A 24,270-nucleotide genomic window follows, 5' to 3' on the forward strand; every position below is an offset into this window, starting at 1 on the left:
AGGTGATATAATAAAAAAGTTTGAATAGAAACCTAAAAGTGGATCTGGTCAGTTAGGCAATGACTACAATACTTGAGTAAACAAATGTCTGGCAAAAAAGAACAGATCCGCTGATAGCACATTTTGGACTCGCCGCTGATTACAGGATAAACAAGATGATTAGCCTCCTTTGGGCTGCTGTGGGACCGGGCTGGGAGATGAGATCGAAGCCAACTAGAGAAGCGAGGTCGTCATTAGATGGGTACAGAGATGCGATGCCGTAATACTGTAACACGCAGCGTCTGGGGAAAGAAATGTGTTTAGGAGAAGCCGCATAAGCGAGGCATCGTCACATCCTTCATATGACCCTCCTCTCGAGTTAGCAGCCTGAGATACTCTAAATCTTCGGAAGCGGACACTATAAGGCTAATGACGTGAAGTAATTGATCTGGTGGTTAGGAAGTGCAGTTACAATGGAACATTTACAATTAGGCCTCACAGAAGTTGCCGGTTTGATGAAAGCTAATAAAGTGGAACTAATGCAATATAAGACTGGTTCAAGCAGTGGCAGATTACTACAGTTAATCAGGTTATAGCTCGACAGATTACAAAATACAACTAAAATCGAATTAGCAGTCATTTGTTTGATTAATAATAGTTATGAAGCAAGAGCAACAGGCGCATTCAGTAGTTATAAATTAAGCTGCAAAAGCGACTTCCCATTAACTGACTTTGTTTTTAATATTATATAAATTATGAAAAAACAGTCTGATGTTATCGGATGATGTTGAATAATACGCAGGATAATATTCATATTCAGACAGTGCATTTGAAATTAGAATTATAACTTTGCATTACCAAAATATTCTTGGATTACACGAATTAAACCCCAAACAAGTGGAATTAAAATGTGCATTAAAGTTCATTTGAAAGCTTGTTACAGCTGGCAACTGCTGCGTATTAATGGTTCAGCTCTTCTGATCATTAACTGAGTGCATCCGAGCATGCTTCATAACTGTGTACTACCTTCTTAATTCTCTTAAGCAAAGCCATTTCAGCCTCTTGGCGAAATATAAATATGAAGACAAGTCAGTTGTATTTTTGTAATCTAAAAATTTTCTTAATTTTTAGGGAAATTCACCTTATTTTAATCCGTGCGGTTTACTAATATATTAAAGTATGTGGATATGATCATCAGTGAATATATTTGAATATTTATTATGTTATAACTCTTAACTTATAACATATAACCCTTAACCTATAGAAGATGCAACACTTGAGGGCCTCACTTAGTCGCTGTTTGATATGCTTGGTATGCCCCGCATAACGTGTAAGGGGTTTTTCTTTCTGGATTTCAGAATTCGGGTCATATCTGGTCGCATTGCATGGTATGACCTGATGTAAACCTCAACCTCCCTTTTTTTAACTTCACGGTTCATTCGTGCTCCTCAGTAGCGTAGTGGAGGATCACATTGTGAGCAGGCCTGTACTTAAAGAGAGAGAACCTTCGGGTCGTTTCATAATATCATAGAAAATTAAATCAGTTTTGGAATCCTGGACGCTACCTTCTACACTACGCTACCTTCTATTAAATCTAATTAAAATTTATACATATTAAATATAAAGGTTAGTTTTTGATTCAAAAGAAGCAATGGCATATATCGTTCTTTCAACTTGAGTTGGTTTTTTCCTCTCTTTTCTTAAATAATAAGCATTGAAGTACTTATTATTTAAGAAGAGAGGGGAAAAAAGTAATAGGTGAGTCGTGATGTTGATAGTATTATGGTGAACTTTTCCGTTGTATTTATGCTTATATATTAAACTGTCCATGGTCGTGCTTGTCCACAGCATGCAACGTGAATCCAGTCGCATGAATTTTCTATCAAAAGAGATTGATTCAAGTGCCCCAGCAAAGTTTCATATTCCGTATAAAATTATTCGCATTAATATTCACACGCTAGCGTTTGAGTAGTGATTCGACCAACCTTTCTTCGTTGCAGATAAAAAATGAGGTGGCCTCTAAGTGTCTCGACACGTATGGACGCAAGAACGGAGAAAACGTTGCCGTAAATCATTGTCACGGAATGGGTGGAAACCAGGTGAGTGGTTTTCATAATTCTTGCATTTCGTCGTTTATTTAAATTTTTTTTTGTGAAACCGTACAATATAAAGTAAGAATTGATTTTCCAAGAAATAAAATCTTCAGGTATTCAAAATTGTGTCACATGAGGGGGTGTTCCTTGTTGGAGAGCATGAATAAAACCATTCCAAGTGCAGAAGAGGTCCCATTAGTAAATAAATTTGATAATTAAAAGTCGGTGTTGAGAATTGAACCACTAAATACTCTTTCGTCATTGATATTGGATATCCTGTAAGGAAAGATAGTAATTTCTGCATTCAAATAATCCACTGGAACCGAATTAATGGTGGTTTTCTGAAAACGTCGAAAAACAACCCCGTTCTGCAAAGAACTGTTGATAACTATTTTATTTTCTGTCGACAGAATGAACTCTACTTACGTAAAAGGGTTAAGGAAGCTGCACCTTTTGTAGCTTCAATAATCACTGTTTGGGGCAAAATTTAATGGAAATGCATAAGAAGCCTGCAACGTGCAAATTTCCCCCATTGTAGGCTTAAATTATATTTTTCACTTTTATTCCTGTTAGGCGAAAAGAATGTCTCTGATAGGTTTATAGGACTCTACAAAGTGGCAAACAGATACCATGTAGATGACTACCAGTATTGGAGAGCCATTGGGAGAGTGGAAATGGCCAATCGGATGTGGAGATCGTCAGGTTTTTCAGTTACTGAAAGTGTCATCTCAGGGCTCTGGAAATAGTTGCAGATACAGCAGGATAAGTGAAGGTCGTTCTCTGGCAACAACTTCCATCGAGGGCAAATATCTGCCCTCGACAGCTAAACGCAATAGAAAAATGTCTTTACGACCAGCTTGCATTTGAGTTCTCGTCGGTCCCAGATATTACTGTATGAAAGTTTTCTAGCAAGCCTAAACAAGGGAATTCTGTGCAAGAAAATCTGCAGATTCCTTTCCTCTCACCTAATCGTAAGGAAAGTTCGTTTATTCATGAAGTATTGAATGCGCAGCTGCGACTGTGAACAACGGATTTATATTTTGATGTTCTCTGGTTAGTCAAAATGTGAACTGAATAGCGATTCTCGACGGTGTTACTTCTGGAGTGATGTTATTGTGTGTGACATCTATCCTCCAATATAAAAGGAAAGGACAGTTTTGGTGGTAGAAAGGCAGCACTGTTAATGGCTGCAGCCCCTTCTTAGGAACTGTGACTGCTCTACGATATGAGGATGAAATAGTCTTTGTGTGGCTGTTTTGGGGTGCAGTTGATCCTCAGTTTATTTTTTAAGGACAATAACATACTTCTCATATGGGGAAGAATGTTATTGTCCATAAAAATAAATTGGTTAATGAATTTAGGAAAACCAAAGATATCCAGAGAAGTGCGTGAACCGTCAGTTCCTTAATACGGAAACTTTTAGAATAAGCCTGAGATGCCATGGGAAAGAATTGCAATTCTCCACCCCAAGAAGCTTACCAATGCTAAACGTTTCCCTCCAGAGACTTATCAACGTACAGATTTTGTCACCAATTACGCCCTGCTTTGATATACTTTACCGTTGTGCGTTATAAAGTATTCTCTATTTCGAACAAATGTTGAATCAGTAAACATTACTTTATATTTCTAACCTGAAACGTTATCCATATGATATGTTTTACCTATAAAACCGAATGTTGTAGGTATAACAGATTATACGTGTTTCTATCTCAATAGTGTCAACGATTATTTCCTTTTGTGTGGTCAACTTAACCAATATCTGCCTAATAAAAGTGAAAAAAGTACCGCTTACTGAAATAAAATGCTCGTGTAGAGTGCATTTAATATTTATTATCTGAAATACGCTTGGGCCCAAGTTATTCAGATAACCAGGATTCTACTGTAACGCTTTATAAAATTTTCTACATATTTCTAATGGATATTCTGTAGCCACAGCCGTAAATGGTTTTTCCTTTTAGGTTTTTGCTTACACCAAAAGGCGTCAGATCATGTCTGATGACAACTGTCTGGATGTCTCGTCTCCCAGAGGACCCGTGAAGCTTGTTAGGTGTCATGGCATGGGAGGGAATCAACTATGGGTCTACAACGCAGATGTAAGAATTGCTTCTGTTTCTATATTTTGATTCAGTCACCATTAATTTAAATGGTAAACAAGTTAACTTTAGAAAATAAACACGCATTAAAATCTGTGTTAGAGAATACTTATACTTTTCCAGTTAAAAAACACTTTGATTTATGATTTTTAATTACTACATCATGCTTTGTGCAGTATTAGTTTTATAAGCATAAATTATAATGTTGTATGTATGCAACCCATTTCTACATTACATTTCGAGAGCTGCATCCTTGAAATGTCAGGAAGATTGGATCTTGCCATGACATCCATCATAACCTCAAAAGACATTAATCATATTGCATGATGGAAAAGATGGGGGGGGGGGGTTGATAGAGCTTTGCTCTAGAGACTAAACATGGATTCCACCACTTCAAGCCTCCAATAAGCAAAGTGGTAGTATTGCACCGGTTTATGAGAATCATCTACCGCCTAGCGTTGCCTGGTAACACAGAAGGGCGGCATTCCTCCGTGTGGTGTGGGCGCCGCTCCTCGACCCCTGCTTACATTGGTTCCTGAGTGGTCATCTCCAGTATGCTAGGGGCCGTATTTCAAATTTGCACATGGGTTATACTCAGGATTACTAACAGTCCCACCATCGTGGAGGTGCAAGCAGAGGATTTGGCTCTCACGGGCCAACTAGACTTCCCCGAAATTAGGTCGATTTGACTTGAGTGTCACCCGAATATCAGTTCCATCAGCATTTTAGACTCCCAGGTATCTGTGACAGCCTCATAAAAGGAATTCACAAAAAAGGATAAATTCCAATTGAAACTCCGACTAAACCCAAACCCATTTTTCGCAAAAAAAACGAACACTAACTTCATACGAACAGTAAGAAATAGTGGTTTATCAAGGCAGTAGCTACAGTAAATTAAAGTTCTACAAACAAAACATTTTCGCATAATAGGATTTATGCTGTTTTGTTTTAACTGAAAGTCTCAAAAGGAATAAAGCCAATCCTTTACTTTTATACAGTTGTTCCATTAATGGTTTATTATGAAAATATTCTCTTGCTTATTGCTTATCTTTATTCCACTGTTGCCTAGAATCTTCAGGATTAAATTTAATTCTGTACGAATCATCGCTCCCCCCCCTCCCCGACCACTCCAAGAAGATACTCGTCACCCACATCTATGAAAATCACTACATGGGTGAAGATATTCCACTCTTTCAAGATCATAGTGGCGGACAGAGTTAATCCTTCAACAAAACAGCTTTAAGTGAGCTATCGAAACACTGATATCTGTTAGCCCTTGAAATTAAATAAATATCAGTGCATTTTTAATTTTGTTATCATTTATTTCTAGCAGGTAGATCAATTTTTAAAGTTCTGTTGTTTTTCTATTTTTAATAGGACAAAATCATCAAGCATGCAAGCACCGGCAAGTGCCTCGACAAACCGGATGAACGAGATCAAACTCTTCCTGTGCTACGGGACTGCGATGGAAGGATATCTCAGAGATGGATTATGAAGGGAAAGTTTAAGTGGCAGGTCTCTTAAATCACAATGGCGAAATGACTTTTCCACTTCAACTTGGAGCTGAAATTAATTTCAGGACTGTTCAGCGCTGGTATAGCACGAAAGTGTTGAAAGAGAGATGGAGAAATGCGAAACGAAAGTGATAAACACGAAAACTTTGAGATATTTACTCCAACCACCGAGGATTTCTCGAAGAGCTCCACACTTGTTAAGCCTTATCGTAATTTATGCCGTGATTCAGACATAAACACGACAGTTATTAGCAAGTAAAACTGCAAGTAATAACCAAGAAATGTTTTTATTAAATGTCCATTCTGACGATGAGTGGAAAGTCGATTTTTACATTGTGAACGTCCGTTTATTTTTCCATAAAATGGGAGCTTGTTGTCACTAACAAAGATAGAATGCTGCGCCACTCTACATTTCGAGAGATATTTTATTTTATTTCCTCAGCCATTCCCTACAGTGATGAAGAATCTCTTTGTCAACACAGTGTGGAAGGTGTTTTCAAGGTTTTTATCTGTCGTTATTCGTTTTTGTTCCAGGGAGAAACATTTTAAAAATCACAAAAAATAAAATCGCTTTACCAGCAAGTCAATCGAACAATTGCCGAGATTCCTAAACATAGAAGTCCTACGATAGCGCCATCTAGTGACACACGTATGAAATAAACTCAGATTTATTGGTTATGTTGGAATTAAAATGGAGAAAAGAATTGCTGAACAGTTCTTCCTATTCTCCGAATAAAACGACAATGCCTGAGCGGAATTTTAGGGAAATTTTTGATTACAGATGGACATCTAGTTGGAGTCCTTCTAGAACAACATTCCTGCTTCTAGTGCCTTTTATAAACTGTCAGGAGCTCTAACAATGTATTCCTAGTACATCAGGGGCATGCCCGTGTAATAAGGCAAAATTTTAATTCTCGCGATGTTATTAAGTGACTCCCTTCGCGATGTCACACGCGAAATATGTAACATTCCACTGTTGGCTCCGTTGTTGTCTGTTTTGGCGTATGTAACTCTGAGGTTGATATTAAGAGATTTGACATTATGTTTTGTTATCAAAGACATCGTTGATTATTTAATAACAGTCGTTGGGCGAATATATTATTACGAGATGTTTGCATTGCTGTAAACTCCAATTAACAGATTTTGTTGTTGTTGTCTTTTTTTTTTTTTTTTTACTTTTTCTTTCTGTAAACTATCCATACGTTTTCTCAATTATGATATTTGCAATGGAAGAGTAAATTATTTATTGTTTTTTCGGATCATAGTGCTTTCACGTTGCTTACATTTTATAAAGAGGGGAAAAAGGTGATAGAAATCTTGCATAAAACTGTGCCAACCTTTTATATGAAAAGTGTTTGTACAATCATTAGCTTTCTCCGAAGTAATAAAAAAAATATTAAAAAAAATTCTATTACAGCAACGTTTGTAGTTTCTGTGTATTTTATTTTCAATCGTTTACAGTGGTGGTCTTCATATATAGTCCATAATGTTTTGACTTTTAATTTAAAAAAAAACCATGATGACTTTGTTATCAGAAGTTATAAATTTACATTAACCTACTCAGAAAAGAAAGCGTAAACGGTAGAAAAATCCCTCAATGTCTAGCCATCAAAATCCGTCAATGCCTAGCCATCCGCCCAATCGTGTCATGTCTTTGTCCCAAACCATATTCAGCTTTCTGGAGAGAACCAGACACGCTAGAAAGATTGCTCTTTCACCAGTGAGCAAAGTAAGACTGAAATTCGACCTAAATAATGCCCATATCTTTCAATATTTTTAATAAAGTTGAAAGAGCCTAGTATAGAATAGAAATTGAACTGCCATACTTAAATAGAACTCATTCGTAAATAAAGTATTTATTTCAGTATCATCAGACGTCGATTAATTCGTCGGTTTATTTCCGATCGAAAGGTGTTGATGCTGCTCGATTCCTCGAAAGGGGAATAAATTTCTATATAAAGGTTATTATTAAAACATTTTGGTAGTTTTTAAATATCCTCCCGCCAGTAATTATGACTTCACTATTCTACCTATACACTGCTTAATTAACTTAATATTACTTTTAGCTTACACTGACGGGAAGATAATAGACTGGCTGGCAAAGTAGTGCCAGCCAGTCGAGCTCACGTGCCTGTTAAATATGATACTGAATAACGATAAAGTTCTTCAAATTACTAGTTGCAAACTATTCTGACTTATGTGTTCGTCTCCCATACGATTTTTATTTATTTACTTTTTTTAATGGCTGAATGTAATCCTCATACTATGATATCAATTTTTTTCTTCTGTGCTAGTATGGTGGTTACTGCTGCTAACCACATTGTGGAAGAGGCCAAAATTTGAACCTCAGGAAATTGTGAAGAATTTATCTTTCATATTTCGTTCCAAGAACCCGAGTAACTGGTGAAGAATCTGATCGGTTTCGAGCCAGGGTTCACCCCACCCCCCACCTTCGGAAAGTTAGGTTTTTATCCAGCAAACAGGAAAATCAGCCATAGATTACACGCAATTTACAGATCCAATATAGACACCCCATATCTTTAGTCTCTTGGGTATAAATACTAAATAAACAAACGCTATCAATCTATTCTTCCTACTGTATTTCTAAAGGCATTCGTGACTGTCCTTGGCCTACAACAATTTATAGATTTTCTGCTGTTAAGCTGGATTTTTATTTAGTTCCTTCTTCCTCGTGCATTCACATGCCGGTTTCTTCCTTATTGTTTTGTTCCATTATGAAACTTGATGATCCTCTTACGTCGAACATAACTTTGATTCCTGTAAGCTTGGGGCTCTGTTAGATTTTTAATAGGATAATGTTCGTGTTTTTTAAGATTTTATTACTCCATAGTTATGGAAAAGAATCGCATAAAGCGATTTCCAATGCCTGGCTGACTAGATACCTTTGATCTTTCCCATTTCAGCATTTTTCCTGTTGATTTACTTCTAAATAGTTTCTGTTGCATTTCGTTCATTAATTTCAACACATCCTTAATGAAGATAAAATTCTTTGGTATTTACAGCACGGTTACTTCAGGGATCTTTAAAAGCGCATAGTTTTGTATTGTTTCTGTGAATAATACAAAAGTGAGCGCTTCCCAGTTTATTCTAACGGCAAGGGTTGAAGTTTATTTTGCTACTGGAGGGGTAGGTGATGACGTGAATTTTTCAGTGTTCTCTGCCAAGGTCTCTTTCCACGTAACGTGTACTTTCTGAGTGTTAGATAAAACAGATCTCTGTGTCTGTAAATAGTGTAGTTTTGTTTCATCGAAACTAAGTCTGCAGTTACTAGAATATACTAGAAAATACGATATAGTCGTGTGCACATTTTTAAAATTCTAATTAAGCTTAATCTTTTAAACATTGAGATGACTAGGGTTTTGAAATCAATATCTATCATTGGCGCATTGTACATGATGTCTTTCATGATTTTTTTTAAAAGGGTGTATTTCATTTGTAAAGATTTCAAGGTTACTAAACCTTTGTTGATGCTTTTCACGTGGATTATGCCAATTTGATAAGCAACCACGATTAATATTTGATGCAATCTTCAGTGATGAAGTATTATTAGCAATTACTTAAAAAAAAAACAATATTTATATATGTAATTAATAGATGTCAGAGCTGCAATGGCTCAGTACGTTCTACTTTATATATCAATTAGCTAAGAAAAGGAGGAATTACCTCTATGATGTCCTGTAGGACACTTGATACTCTTCGTTGTTGAATTAACCATGCAATTAATTTACATGAATTCCGCACACTCGTAGACAAAATCATTGATCGAATGTAACCTGGAATCGGTGGCCCGCGGACCACAAATCCGACCCCAAAATACATCGAATCACCAACCGAAATCTTTGAGTGAGAGAAGACAATAAATCCATAAAGTGTGGACTTATTGTCTTCTCTTACTCAAAGATTTGAGTTGGTGATTTGATGTATTTTGGGGTCGAGTTTGAGATCTGCGAGCCTCCGATTCCTTGGTGCATTAGATCATTGATTTTATCTACAAGTGAGAGGAATTCATGTCGATTATTAGATTATTTGCATAGTTAATTCAACAACAGAGAGTATCAGCACAAGTGTTCTACAGGACATCATACAGATAATTCTTCCTTTTTCTCTTAACTAATATTTATATTAATATGCACAGTATATCAAATAAACATTTTTACAAGAATTCGCACGTGTATGAATATTAATAGTACCAAATTTCAATAATAAATGAATTAAGAAATTGTCACTTTTTTCCATCAAGTATCAAGGACTTTATGGACACTTAAATTTATAATTTGGTGTACTGTATTTCGTATGTACTGAATTATAATTTGATGTACTATATTTCTAAACCCTTAAAGGGGAGGGGAAACAGGAAACTCATTTTAACACTTTAGATATGAAGCACGAATTCAAAAAAGTTTGTGACGTCCCTGTGTCATTTACGCATGATAACGTATGTTCAAAAGCAATGACGAGGAAGGAAAATAAGATATGAAAATCGTTACCCAGTTATTATTTTCATTATAATATTATGATATTTTTCCTTCGTAAAATAAGTTTGCTTTCAGTTGAAATTGTATAAATTTATTGTTAACAATCAAAGCATTCTTAATTAATAGCGAAAAACTTGGTAAAACTGCGCTTTTCATCCTGCTATTAAGGAAATTATACGAATATTGTTTATGAGAACCAGGAAAATGTATGCACGATTCAGCATTAAGATAATATTTAATGACCTTCACTGCAACCTTTGCGTATCGGGCAGCCCATAATTTGTGTCTTAAGTACTGCATATGCAACTTTGTCGTTGTAATGAAGGAAAATATAATCAATAAATAAAACTGCAGTTTATACTGCTGTACAATCGCTCTATGGCAACAAGAGATGTAATCTTTTCTTGGAATTTTGTATGCGTGTGTATTTTTCAGCCACGTACATTACCATGACACGCTCAGCGACTTATTCTAAAAGTGCGGTATATTAATACAAGTTTATATTTCTCTAAGAAAAATAACACACCCAAATTCTTTAGGAATTAACAAATTTTCTCCAGTGCTGTTGTTGTGACATAAACACTGGGAAAGGGAAAATGAGAGTAGGAATGTGTAATGACTTTGAGTAGAACGAACAACTGCGCAGAGAAATAGAGTGGGCCGGGAAATTAGAATGTCTTGTAATCGGGGATTTTAACTTCCAGATATTGACTAGAACTTGTGGTTTGGTCACTCGCACGCTAGCAAGACCTTTCTGGATTTATTGGAGGATTGTTTTCTACACATGTTCGAGGGGCAACCAGAGGGGTAATACTCTTCATCTGATTATCAGCAGTGATTATTGATACATTAAGAATTTGCAGATAAAGGAACCACTAGATGCGAGTGATCACAGTGTACAGATGTGGGATTTAACTAAAGATGTAACTACCATCAAGAGTTTTTGCTTTCGTAAAGGTGACTATAGTGGTCTCGAAGAGTTTTTAAATTCTGCACAGTGGGATCAATTGATGATGTTAAAAACAGCGAATACTAAGTGGGATGCTTTCTAGGAAATAACTCTGGAAGCTACCAGACTTTTCATACCAACTGAGAAATGCTGTTCAAGATTTAGACCTAAATGGATGTCACATGAACTAATGAGGCTCGTGGCAGAATAGAAAAATGCATGGGATGCATATAAATTATCAGGTGACAGAGAAGTCTATGGCAGATATAAGCTGGTCAGTAATCAAGTTACAAAGGGAGTTAGGAAAGCGAAGGCTAATTACGAGAAATCCTTGGCAAAGGATACAAATAAAAAGAGCAAAGACTTCTTTGCTTATGCAAATTCTAGACGGAAGGGGATGAATCAGATTGGTCCACTTGATGTTGGTGGTTCGACTGTTGATGATCTTGTCAGATAGCTGACAAAATGAATTAGTATTTTTGCGTCTACATTCACACATGAGGAATTCTGTAAACATGAAAAGTTACCTGGAATGGATCTGATCTATCCAGTTATATTAAAGGCGGGGGCAAAGGAAGTAAGCAAACCCTTAGCTATAATTATAAGAGCATCCTTGGACAGTCGAAGTGCCCACGGACTGGATATATGCAAATGTATCCCTAATTCACAAAAGGTGTTCAAAAGGTGACTGTTAGTTTAACCGGGGAAAATAATGGAGTCACTGGTTAAAGAATCGTTTCAGGATCACCTAGACAAGACTGCAGTAATACACTTCTAAAGCTTACAACCACAAAATTTTTACTTAAGGTATTCTTTACTGGTGAGAGTAGATTCAGTCTCAGCAGCGATTCTGGACGTCAACTAATCTGGCGAGAGGTTGGCACACGGTATCACCCCGCAAACATCACTGAAAGGGATGGATATAGCGGTCGAGGTGTTCTTGTCTGGTTTGTTTGTTGTTTGTTATTTGGTTTTTAGGAGCATTAGCAACTAAGGCCATATTGCTCCGGGAATATGCGGTGATCATTCCCTGATCTTTCCGCATCCCCGTATTTGGTGGTGACGGAATCGAACCCCGGTGTTTTTATTTTTATTTTTTTTTTTTTAGGAGCATTAGCAACTAACGCCATATTGCTCGGGGGATATGGAGTGACCATTCCCTGACCTTTCCGCATCCTCCATATTTGGTGATCACGGGCTCGAACCCCGGTCTAATCAAGAAGCGTGTGCTACACACTGCTGCTCCTGCCGACCTGGCTACGGAGGCGCCCAGGGGGAGACCTTGTCTGACCGATTTAATTGGATACTACAATGTGTTCACAAAGGAACTGGATGCAAAAATAATTTTGATATCATATACTTGAATTTCAGGAAATCTTTTGATACTATTGCACATGGAAGACTGCTGGACAAATTGAAGCGGTATGGGATTAATCGCAAGTTGTACTCAAGGCCACACCTTGAGTACTGCATACAGGTCTGAAATCCTCATTTTTGGAAGAATGTAGAGTTGCTAGAACGAGTACAGAAAAGGGCAGCAAGATTGATGAGTGGAACAAAGGGTGCTCTTACAAAGAGAGGCTTAAATTCTGCAAGTTGCAGCATCTGGAGACTAGCTACCTGCGAGTTGATCCGATTGTAAGGCCTTGAATGGTTTGAGCAGGCTCAATGCTTTTGGGATTCTTCTGCTTGCTCAAAGTAAGAACTTGAGAAGGGTCATAGATTCAAATTCAGGAAAGACAGTTGTAGAACAGATGTGCGGATGTTTGTCTTTAGCCAGCCGGTAGTTGAATGCTGGAACAAACTTCCATCTGTTGTTGTGAAAGTTGATAGCTTAAATAAATTTCTGGCTGAACTAGAAAAACATTTGGAGTGACCGGATGTGTGAAATTGGAAGATTTTTTTTTTCTGGCTGATGCTGTATAAGCTTGCTTTCTTGAATCATATGCCTCAACTAATGCTAATGTTAATATAGCTAGCGAGTTTTTAAATTTTGCTGTGACAGTGATTTGAAAATTTTCATCACAGGCCTACAGACGATTTTCAACTCCTAATTCTACAAAATCTCTATCTCTCACACCTTATTCACTGCAAACTAAGGTATTAATAACTTTTCATAAAACTCCAGCTCTTTCAGATTGAACCCTTGATGCAAGTGTAGGAGCCCACATTGACCTAAAGGCATGCTTCGACTGGAACCTGATGTTTGGTAATTACCTACACAGCGTTCATGATATATTCTGCAGCTTAAGATGGACAGAAAAGAAGAATCTGTTTCATGTGCTTTATAAATCCACTTTACTTAAGTAGATCTTTAAACTCATCCATCGTGCCATCTTCTATGCTGGTAAAATCTGGATATGAGTTGCACTCTTTACTATTTGGTCATTATTCGCTGCTTAGAATCTTCCGTTGAAACGTATCCCAGCTGGTTCTTTATCTACTGCCCTCCTGGGTAGCACAGTTGGTGGAGCGCCGCCTTCCACATACCGGGTGGAAAAGACGCGACTTCGAGTTTCGTTAATAACGGGAGAAATTTTTATCGGCCTTTTGCACAGCTTAGGTGAGTTAGTCGGTCTCAGCGAGGCTAGCATGGTTTTTCTCTCGGAAACTCGGATCCAGCAAACAGAAAATCGACCACAGAACATACAATTTGCAGACAGTATACACGAAGCAATATGGCCTTAGTCGCTAATGCTCCTAAAACTCCACTACAACAACAACTTTACTCACTGCTCGCAAAACGTTTAATTTAAATTGATAACTACCACTCAGTGGACCAAATTGTGCATCTGAGGGATAAAGCGGCTCTAAGAGATGCGCGAATGGAGACATTTGTGCCCACAGCTACAGTCTTCAGCTGCCTGGCAATCTTGGTTGAGAGGTTGCAAAACCGGAGAGGCCATAATGTTTCAAGGGGTTCAAGGAATTAAAAATGAACTTTCATGGTTTCGTTAGGAGGCAATATTGTTTAATAATTTCTGATTCTTAAAATTCGCTATTTTGCAGAATGTTCTCCTAATCCAAATTAATAGGGCTGTAGAAGTTTTTTCATATGAATTCGCTCTAACGTTTAACCTGGTAGTACTTCCTTACGTTGCCAAAAATGAACATCATAACTTGACGTTCGACATCTTGTTTTTCCAGATGCCATTCTTTTAAATCTTTGTTATTTGAAAAAATTCCGCAGGGGGAAAAAAATCAAACTTCTATAATTACAAACCGCGAAAGTCTAGTGGTGCGCAGTAAAATTCGACGCACACTTTCTGAGCCATTCTCCACTCAGGGAAATGTGGCATTCCGTTCAGACTTATTTGGCCGACTCATGCCATGAAATCCGATCCGGGAACTTATTTTATGAGACCAACAGGTGCATTACAGAGAGAGATAACCAAGCAACGTAGTTTCACAACAGCAATCGACGTGAATTATAAATTTTTGGAGCTTGAGCAACAACACTGCTGAAGATGGATGCCTTGTGACAGATGAATGCCTTCGTGGTTACTGCAGCACGATATTAAAGCCAATTTATCGTCTTCCCTGTAGCGTTAACGAACACGCTTATTTCCGGCGTAACATCTGAATAAATAATTACGATAGCTATTTCGGGAGTGACGTATTCGTAACGTCGACTGGTCCGTCAGGTACCGTTGAATAATTTACACGTCTCGGAAACTTTCGCCGTTTAATTGCACATCTTAATAACACCACGTCCCTTCTCGTTGGCAGTTAACGAAAATTCACTTGCGAGAGTAAATCATGTATCAAGTAATATACATGCTCTCTGGTCTGAGATATTTATTTTGTCCATAACTTTGCATTAGATAATTTCAGTTTAGTTAGGAAAGCAAAATGAACCGAATTGAATGAAGTCTTATCCAAAGACCTAGGAGTAAGTTAATGCAAAGAAAAAAGATAATTTAGGTAACTGTAACTCTTTTTAGTATAGATATTTTTTAGCGATTTACTATACAATATTTTATGTTGTTGTTATAGTAAGGTTTAAGGATCATCAGCGACTAAGACCATATTATTATCTGTAAATTGCATGTGTTCTGAGGTCGACTTTCTGTTTATTGGACGAAAAACCCAAGTTTCGGGAGAAAAAATCACGCAATTCTCGCCTGAGACCGATTAACTCTGCCGCTTTGTGAAAAATACCCATAATTTTTTTTCTTGAGGACTAGAACTCAGGTCTTTTCCACCCGATGTGGGGGTGGGCGCCCATCCTACCAACTGTGTTACCCACGAATATTTTATGTAACCTCCCGAACAGTCTATCAGTGCAATGCATTCATATAATTGCATTGCCAAGTAACGAACATACAATCTTCATCGAGGAAAAGTTATGTGACTCTTGCCAGAATACCTCACTAACAAAGCAGACCCAGTTATAAATCAGATAATGCTAATAAATGTTGAAGTTGTTCTCAATTAGAAAATAAAAATGTTCTTTTGTAGTGTTTTTATTTGTATTTTTGGATTTAATCCTATTATATTTGTTTTGTCACATAGCTTTTAATATGAGGTATGGAGTATATGGGCTGTTGCGTTTTTCCTTTCAACTCTTATTTTGTTTTTTCTTAAGTAATCATAATCACAATTTTGTTCAGTTATTATTAGTAGCTCAACAAGGTTCACAGGCACCCGACAACAAGCTTGAAGAAGGGGACTCCAACGCAAAAGTATATGTAGGACCTATAATTCTTGAAGCGGGATCCATCCTTATCCACAGGAACCGGGAATGGTTCCGCTCTCTGGTTATTACTGATGTAATTATGTACAAATATAAATAGTTTATGCCTATAGAGCAGGGTTAATTTTTTCATAATGGGAAACCACACTATGCAAATATTTATTTCAAAAAGTTTGGAATTAAACTCACTCTTTACGTTAGTAAACTCTTTATAACTAAAATTAAAATCTTTCATCCTTCTTTCCAAACTAACTTCGTCTTCGTGGAAAGCAAGCTTGATGTTTACTCCAGGGAAGCTTCCATAATGTGTAAAAAAACAACAACTTTGGTTCAAAATCCTGTCGTCAACATCTAGACCAATATATACACCTAGCTTACCAACAAAAATGCATTTCGAGAGTTTTGTAATTGATCTGCTTGTGACCTAAGTATTGGTGTTTTTCTTATGGGAGCTACCTTAATATCCAACTAGAATCACTATACTGTATTCCCTTGATAATGTGTATTGTACCACTACGAAATGGAAGCGGTGAAGCGAAGAAATGGCCACAATTTCCATCAATGCTACCATTCGTTTTTTTGTTTGGCATTCCGCTAAATTGTTTCCTTATTTCCCATCGTTTAGTGGTTTAAGAGTAGTTCCTTGGACCGGTGGAATATTTCACTTGATTGTGTAAGTAAACTGCAGTTTCCCTTGCGCTTTATTCAACTCTTTAATTTTCTTGATCAGTAAAGATCCCGTTTGAATACACAACTTCATCTCCACTCCATTTAAATACTAAAAGCAGTTGGCTGGCTGCACTCGTGGGAAATGCTGATGTTGTAGCTCATTTCTACTTGGTTAATGAAATGAAGAAAATTTCGGAAATAAATTAATGTTCTTTTTGCCGATACGTACTGCAACTGTATATCTACCAGTTGACGCCCCGCGGAGGAATTGTGAAATATATGAACAGCGCCAATAAATCAAGAGAGAGGCTACACTGATCCTGCTGAGAGTAAAATGTTTCCTACCACTTCACCATTTAACGAATATAAGCAGCGATCCTGTGAAATCACCTGCCCATATATATTTCCACGGTAATGTTGCCAATTCTCGTATTTCGGAAATAGCAAATGGATTTTTGTTTTATTTAGACAAACCTCCCTTTGAAGCTCTTAGTAAATAACAATGTAGTTTAATTTTACCGACAACTACATTTATAATTTGAGGATATTCAAATAGAGCAACTCAAATATATCTATCAATTATTCACAGAGGGAGACGTTTCCAAGCTTATAACCATGACATGAATTGCCATGAATATATTACGGAAACTATTACTTTCTTCCTCGTTCCCAATCGTAACCTGCTCAACTTTTGGACAGCACGATGTCCGTTGCATTTGGATGCATAATTTCGCAAATTCCATTCTATATGACAATTTTGGAAATGGCTGCTTTGGCTCAAACACAAAACACCGACCTCCTTCCGTCCACTGAAACTCTCCATAATTCTGTAGATGACAGTATAATTATTCCATTTTCTAGTTCAACAGACCTTTACCTAACATAACCCTGGCGGTTAGTTACACTAGTGACAACCTGTGTACTCTCACATTGTGTGAAAAAAGACTACATTCTAATTCTATCTAGACGTCGGGAATTTTGATTAGGATTTTTGTCCCAGATGTGGCCGACTTAATCGGTCTTGAAGAAAATTGGAGTTTTTAAACCAATAGATGTATATATTGACCATAGAATGCACATAATTTACGGACAGGATATGCTGATCCCTCGTGGCCTTAGTTGCTAAGCACAAAATCAAAACCAATCCAAAAAAATCCCATAAAGTGCGTCAACTAACCATAATCCATAGTTAAATTTCAAATTCACCCAGCTAACACTTTTCATTATCATTTATTTCTGTTCTCTGGGCCAGCCTTCTGCCGCATGTGTTTCCTGTAGCATTTCTTATAGTCTCTTGCTAAAGTTCTTATTGCCCACATGAACTCATGACGAAAATTAAAAAGATCGTTTAGATCTTTAGAGACATTTAAATTAATATATTAAACTCGTGTTCACTTAATGAAAACTTCTTTGGGCAGGGGGCGTAATTCCTCTAGCATCTGCAGTGTGTTAGAGCAGTTTTCAGTGCGATTTATGAGTGCTTGAAAAAATAATTCGTTGGAAGAAGAATATTATTAATTAAGAATTTAATTGCATTTGAAGCAATGTCCATTTTGAAGGTAAGTTATTTTAAGCTTATTTTGGTACGTAATTTAAATAATTCATAATTCTTCAATCATAATTTGGTGAGTTTTAATGTCATACTCAGACTATGGCTTCTTCCTCTACCTCTACCTAAATAATTATTGCTTAATGGTTGTTAACACAATCAGCAAATAATATACTGATGACCCAAGTACATATTCCTTCTCCCTAACGTATACTGTTTATTTATTACTTCGTCATTTCGAATTTGCTTAATTCAGAGTTTCTTTTTAATTACATTATGGTTTTCTACACTCCCGCTAGACACCCAGTTGCCTTTACGATTTTCATATTAGATACTTTGCTGTTGAAAAATACTCGACTGAGGTTGCTAACTAAATTGCTGTTGGCCTGTTCATATTTTAATATATTGAACAATGAATAATTACCAGACAATGATTGTAAAAATGTGTTTTAAAGCCGGAGAGAAAAAAAAATAAGGTTATCTTATCATCGCGAAAGAATATTAGTATCGAGATATGAAATTTAAACGATCGTCATCAAAACAGCCGACTATCCTGATAAGTTGGAAGGAGGGGATGACGCATAATTAACTTTTAGTAGAACTCTCTTGTCGCATTGTTTCTTACAGGAATTTAAATTGTGAAGGAGTAATGTACAAACGTTTATTGGTGTTCAAAAAAATCGAACTATTACATTAGGGTCACCTGGTAAGTCATTGCATATACCCATGTGTATTGTGTCTGTAAATTGCGTATCTTCTCTGGTCGATTTGCTTGTTTTGCTCGACGACATACCCCGAAAAAAAATCTTAAAGCTCCTATCGTTTCTCTGGTCCCCTTACAAATAAAATCTTAATTTCGTTGCTGCCATAAATTGTACGCTTCCCAAAGCGGATATAGCAATGGGTATAGAGAGGGCTGTAGCCAATCTACCTGAGGTCACAGCTAATGAGATCCGGGTTAGAACGTTGCGCGTGTTAGGTTCAGCGCGCAAAGCCTCTTCCAATTTAACAGCTGCACAAAGAAGAGCTTTAGGGGAATTAAAACAAGATGATAGTATTGTGGTACTAAGTGCGGACAAGGGTAGATCCACAGTAGTGTTGAACAAAGATGATTATCAGGAAAGGCCCTTAGTTTATTAAATGATAGGTCTACGTATAAGATCATTCGTAGGAACCCTTTGGGTGGGTTGGCACAACGAGTTAATAGATTAGTCCAGAGTTGGTGCAAGGCGGAAAAAATATCCGAGGAGATTTCCTAGAGGTTGGGTGCGTCGGGCTGTCATTTGCCTAGATTTTATGGTCTGCCTAAAGTGCACAAGGCTGGGGTACCTCTCAGGCCCATTGTATTGTGTCGTTTGTTGGCAGTCCGACGCATGCACTATCCAGTTTCCAAGGTGTACAAATGGTTTACAAATGGTGTACAAAAAAAGAAATTTTGATTTATTTATCCAACGAGTGGTTGATTGCCGGAACAAACTTCCATCTGTAGTTGTGGGAGTTGACCAATTTTTGAAGCGAATGGATAGATGATGTGGAATGTTATTTTGGCTGTTTCTGTATAAGCTTGCTTTATTGCATCATATGCCTTTAATAATGGAAATTATAGTTCGTGTAGTTTTAAATGCAGTACGTCTTAACCAAAAGCTCAGATCATTGCAGCTTTAGGATTGGGATTACTACAGCTTTATAAAATAAATGTAGGGTTTGGATATTCAATTCACAGTCTTGTCTGGTAATTTGTAATTGACAGATTTTGTGGATGTGAATGAAAGCGACCGTCGATAATGACTCATGAAAATTTGGTACTTCAGTCTAGATTTACAACCGGTGGGCTGCCGTAGTCTAATTTCTGTTTAAAAAACATTATCCTGCATTTGCTTGGGGATAAATTCAGTTTATTATTAGAGGATCGAGACGATAGTTCAAGAAGTACTTTGTTGTGTACAGTTCTAAATGAGATCTTGAATTTTCATCAACCGAAATGAAATGGTCATCAGCATATGCGATGTTTTGCACATTTTGAAAATCAGTCGTCCTAAGCAGCCTATATCAGGAACGAGGTTCCTAACCAAGGACCCCAAATTGATCCTTGGTGCAGATCTGTGAATTAACTGGCTTTTAGTGATGACAATGACAGAGCGATAAGCAAAGTAATTCCTAACATTCTTGTTAGGAATAGTTAAATCCAATTAAAGCTAAAGAAGTCAATAATTGTAACAGAGTCGACTGAGGGTTCTCTCCCATGATAAGGTGTCAAAAGCGCTCTTTAGGTCGAAAAAGATCGCCAGACAGTACTTGGAAGTGGGGCTATCAATAAAGTGTGAAATTCTATTAAAGCGTATTTGCATCAAAGCCTATGCACAAAACCATATTAAAGAGAGGATGTAGAGTTCGTAGCTCCCTGCAGTGTGGTAATTTTAGTAGCTATTAGTCTAATACTTTGCCAAGGTGAGGGAGCAAAACTGTGGGGTGGTAGAATCTGGCAGAGGTTTTCCAGGTTTTTGAAAGACCTTAAAGAATCGTATGTTTCCGTGGTTTGGGGAACGATACATTTGTTAAACATTTGTTGAACAATATAAGACTTTAGATCTTAGGTCACAAAAATGATTGATAGATATATTTTCAGTCAGGTCATTGCCAGGACATTTCTTTGATAGAATTTTATTTAGAATCGAAGTTCCTCAGCGATGAATGGACTTGTTGCTTTCAAAGGAGGGTTTTTCGGTTTTATAGATGGTATGAAGTACCATCTATAAAACCGAACATATTTTAAATAGATGGTATGAAGTGTCAAGAGAAAAATCGTTATTGAGCAGCAGTTGATCCAAGATGGTATTTATGTAGTCTGTTAGTGCAAGAGTTTCCAAACTGTTGGAGGTAATCGAGTTAAAAATGTCCCCTAAGATTATGACACCCCAAGAATTATGATTCCCAGAGGTACAGATTATGATTCCCAGAGGTACAGATTATGATTCCCAGAGGTACCAAATTATGCCAGGATTGCAATTTACTTTGATAAATCAATTATGCATATTTTATTTTGAGGGTTCTGTATTTATCGTGTAATCTGTTAATTTCTCCTTGAGGCCAAGTACACCGTATATGATAAAAATTTCTTCTGTCTTTTTCCGAGTAGAAGAGAGTTCATTGTCCCACCAAAGTTTATCGATGTATAGATATCTGAAATGCAGTAATGATAATATGAACCTGTAGTGCAAGTTGTTCAGCCTTAGGAGAATTATTTACATGTCGTGTACCTTCAAATTCATAACATTTTATGACGACCATTTAAAATGAATGAGGAAATTCTATATCCTTAGTGACTGAAAAACTTTTCAATATACAGTCACTAATTTATTTATTTATTTATTCATACAATATGACCAGCTGTAAAATATAACAGTATCATTAGCTTCTGTTGTCAGCGCGGTAAAAGATTATTAATTGATAACGATATTGCACTTGGGCCAGGAAATATTTGTAATGTTAATTCTGTAGAGTGGATCGGGAGGAGATAACCAAAGATTTTCTTCTAAACATCATACTACGAATACGTTTAGGTTTTTTGTTTCATAAAACAGATACATACACGTACTCTTCTGCCTTATTCTAATGCACACAAGAAAAATACGATTACGTTGTTATTAATCAGTATAGTTTTCTGGGTATATGACGTCACTCACTAGTAAATCAACTCCTGCTGCTATCTCTTGCAATAGGGAAAAGGTAAAGTATAATAAACATCTCCATTTTGTTCCACTCAGTTTAGTAAGACTTCCTGATGAAGTTAGGTTATACTAGTTCGACTGCCTCAACTTGTTTTTTTTTTTTTTTTTACATATTTCTATCGAGAGTTTAATTCTGAAAGTGTAATGTACCTCCTCATAGACTATCATTCGGTCTCTATGACAGCGGTTTTTGTCCCTAAAATTAAGAATTGGGAGCGTGTTCCACATTCCAGATGTGAACACGTAGAGAATCAGTTTCAAGACAATATCAGCTCACCTATATAAAAGAAAAAGTTCGTTAATGTATGCAGTGCCCTACATTTCAGGCCCGTTGGCAAGTATAATTCATGATTTATAGCAAAAAAAAGAAAGAAAACCAGCAAAAAGCAACGAGTTTTATGCGCGAACCAAGAATATTTCGTTTCTATGTGCCCGCCACTTTGTCCATTAATCCTTTAGCCAGCGCATGACAGCAAACACAATATCTAGTGCTTCGGCTACAACATACGATGGATAACTTGTGTGATATGTATGGAAAACTAAATAATAACTGCCGAATTATATTGGTCTGATTTTAATGAGATTTAGCAGGACCCACAAATCGTTCTAAAAGAGCCAAATATGAAATTTCATGAAAATGTATGCAGGACGGACAGGGTTAAAACAACAGACACTTTACACAGATATGCTAAATTTCTTGCGTGCACCACGTCTATTGTGGAAGCGGGAACACACTTCGGTCCCTTTAGCATAGCACCCTTTTCTTGAAGCCTAAAGTAACTAGAGCTCGAAATATCTGCCCAGAAATTCCCTGTGCCATTTTATTGTTATGTTCGATTAGCGGTCACCTGAGATATTGTAACATTTGCAGACATTGAACTTACCAGTTAGACACCTCCCTTGTCTGCTGATGTGGACATTACATTTTTGACACGTTTGGGTTTCTGGCCATCCCAGCTGTCCCAATCTTTCAAACATTTTCACTGCATTCTACTCAAAAAAGAGAACCTAATCAGATGCATTCTCTACCACTTAGAAATGAATGGTGATAATGCGGCGGGTAATGACTTTTATTTTTATTTTGAATTGCATTTCAGTTGTAATTGTATTAAAAAATCATAAATACTGGCCAAAAAAAAATAGCAACCTTTGTATCAAGATGGTCACATACAGAAGAAATGCAAAGAAAACTTGACGTAGCAAGATGACGTTGACCTCGTTGAGTATAAAGACCGCACAAGGCTGTTTCACTAAAGTAATCTAAAGCCAGAATTGGGAAAACACGTAATCTATCAGACTCTGAAGAAGTTCTTATCTTGAGTTCACTTTTAGCAGGAGTGTCGACTGAAGAAACGAAAGACATAACTGGTTTCTCAAAAGCATCCGTCTCAAAAGTTTTTAATGACTGGAAAGAAAGCGGTTCTTCCACATCTGATGTCGCAGTAAAACAATACTCAAGAGAGAAGCCGTCGTACTCTAAGGAAGATTGTACAGAAAAATAGGACATTCAGTGTGCAGCAAATAACATCTGAATTCAGAGTAGCCCAGCAGTGCCCTATTTCAATCCGCAGCATGCGCAAGGAATTGAAAAAAAATTGTTATTAGCAGTTGCCTATCTATTCGGAAGCCACTTGTTTCAGAGAAAAACAGAAAATTCCGCTTGCAGTGGCCCCGAAAACGTTGTGGAAAGAAAAATAATGGAAGAAAGTCATGTGGTCAGGCGAATCACGATACACTTTGTTTTGTGCTGATGGTAGGAGAGAGTGTGGCAAGAACCTCACGCCCTCCTTGCTTTGTTAATTCAACACAAGCATCTATAGATGGTATCATGGTATGGGGAATGGCTTATTTTGTTGCCCGTTGATACCGGTGAAAGTCGAATTGAATGTTATCGAGGGAGTACCTCAATTTTGTATCAGATCTACTGCATCATGCAATGTTACACTTTTATCCCGAAGGTTATGGTCGCTTTATCGATGCATGAGCTCGTCGGGCAAAAATCGTGCAAGAATGGTTCGAGTACATGACATGGATTTTCATCTTCCCTACCCTATCTCCTGCATTCACCTGATTAGAATGTGTTGACTATGCTGGAGAGAATTATTCCGGCCCTCGTGGGTAGCACAGTTGGTAGGATCACCGTCTACCACCCCACACCGGGTGGAAAAGACCCGATTGGAGTCCTGTCGATGACGTGAGGAAAATTTATGGGCATTTTTCACAGCGTGGCTGAATTAGTGGGTCTCAGGCGAGAGTAGAATGGTTTTTCACCTGGAAACTTGTGTTTTGCGTCCAGCAAACAGAAAATCGACTTCAGAACACACACACAATTTACAAACAATGTACACGGAGTAATAAGGCCTTAGTCGTTGATGCTCCTAAAAAAAAAACCCTACAACAACTATAATAATAATAAAATAACTATTTGGCAACGAGGCCCACCTCCTTCAACTTTGTCGCAGCTACGCGATATTCTGCTCGAAGAATGGTTACAATTAGAACAA

General features: G+C 37.2%; 1 protein-coding gene across 2 annotated transcripts in view; it reads left to right on the top strand.

The window, feature by feature from the left end:
- The window catches only part of LOC150091068 (polypeptide N-acetylgalactosaminyltransferase 13-like), a 320,974-nt gene extending 314,248 nt beyond the window's left edge, over positions 1–6,726 (top strand). For both annotated transcript variants that reach the window (XM_090381577.1, XM_090381584.1), the window contains 3 exons: positions 1,980–2,078; positions 4,031–4,165; positions 5,543–6,726. In XM_090381577.1, the coding sequence (XP_090237703.1) occupies positions 1,980–2,078; positions 4,031–4,165; positions 5,543–5,689 (381 nt within the window). In that variant the 3' untranslated portion in view covers positions 5,690–6,726. The remainder of the gene's footprint in view (positions 1–1,979; positions 2,079–4,030; positions 4,166–5,542) is intronic.
- The last annotated feature ends 17,544 nt before the right edge of the window (positions 6,727–24,270 follow it).

The sequence above is a fragment of the Mastigoproctus giganteus genome, chromosome 1, assembly GCF_048544385.1.
Source record: "Mastigoproctus giganteus isolate SK-2022 chromosome 1, ASM4854438v1, whole genome shotgun sequence".
In the NCBI taxonomy this organism is placed as follows: Eukaryota; Metazoa; Arthropoda; class Arachnida; order Uropygi; family Thelyphonidae; genus Mastigoproctus; species Mastigoproctus giganteus.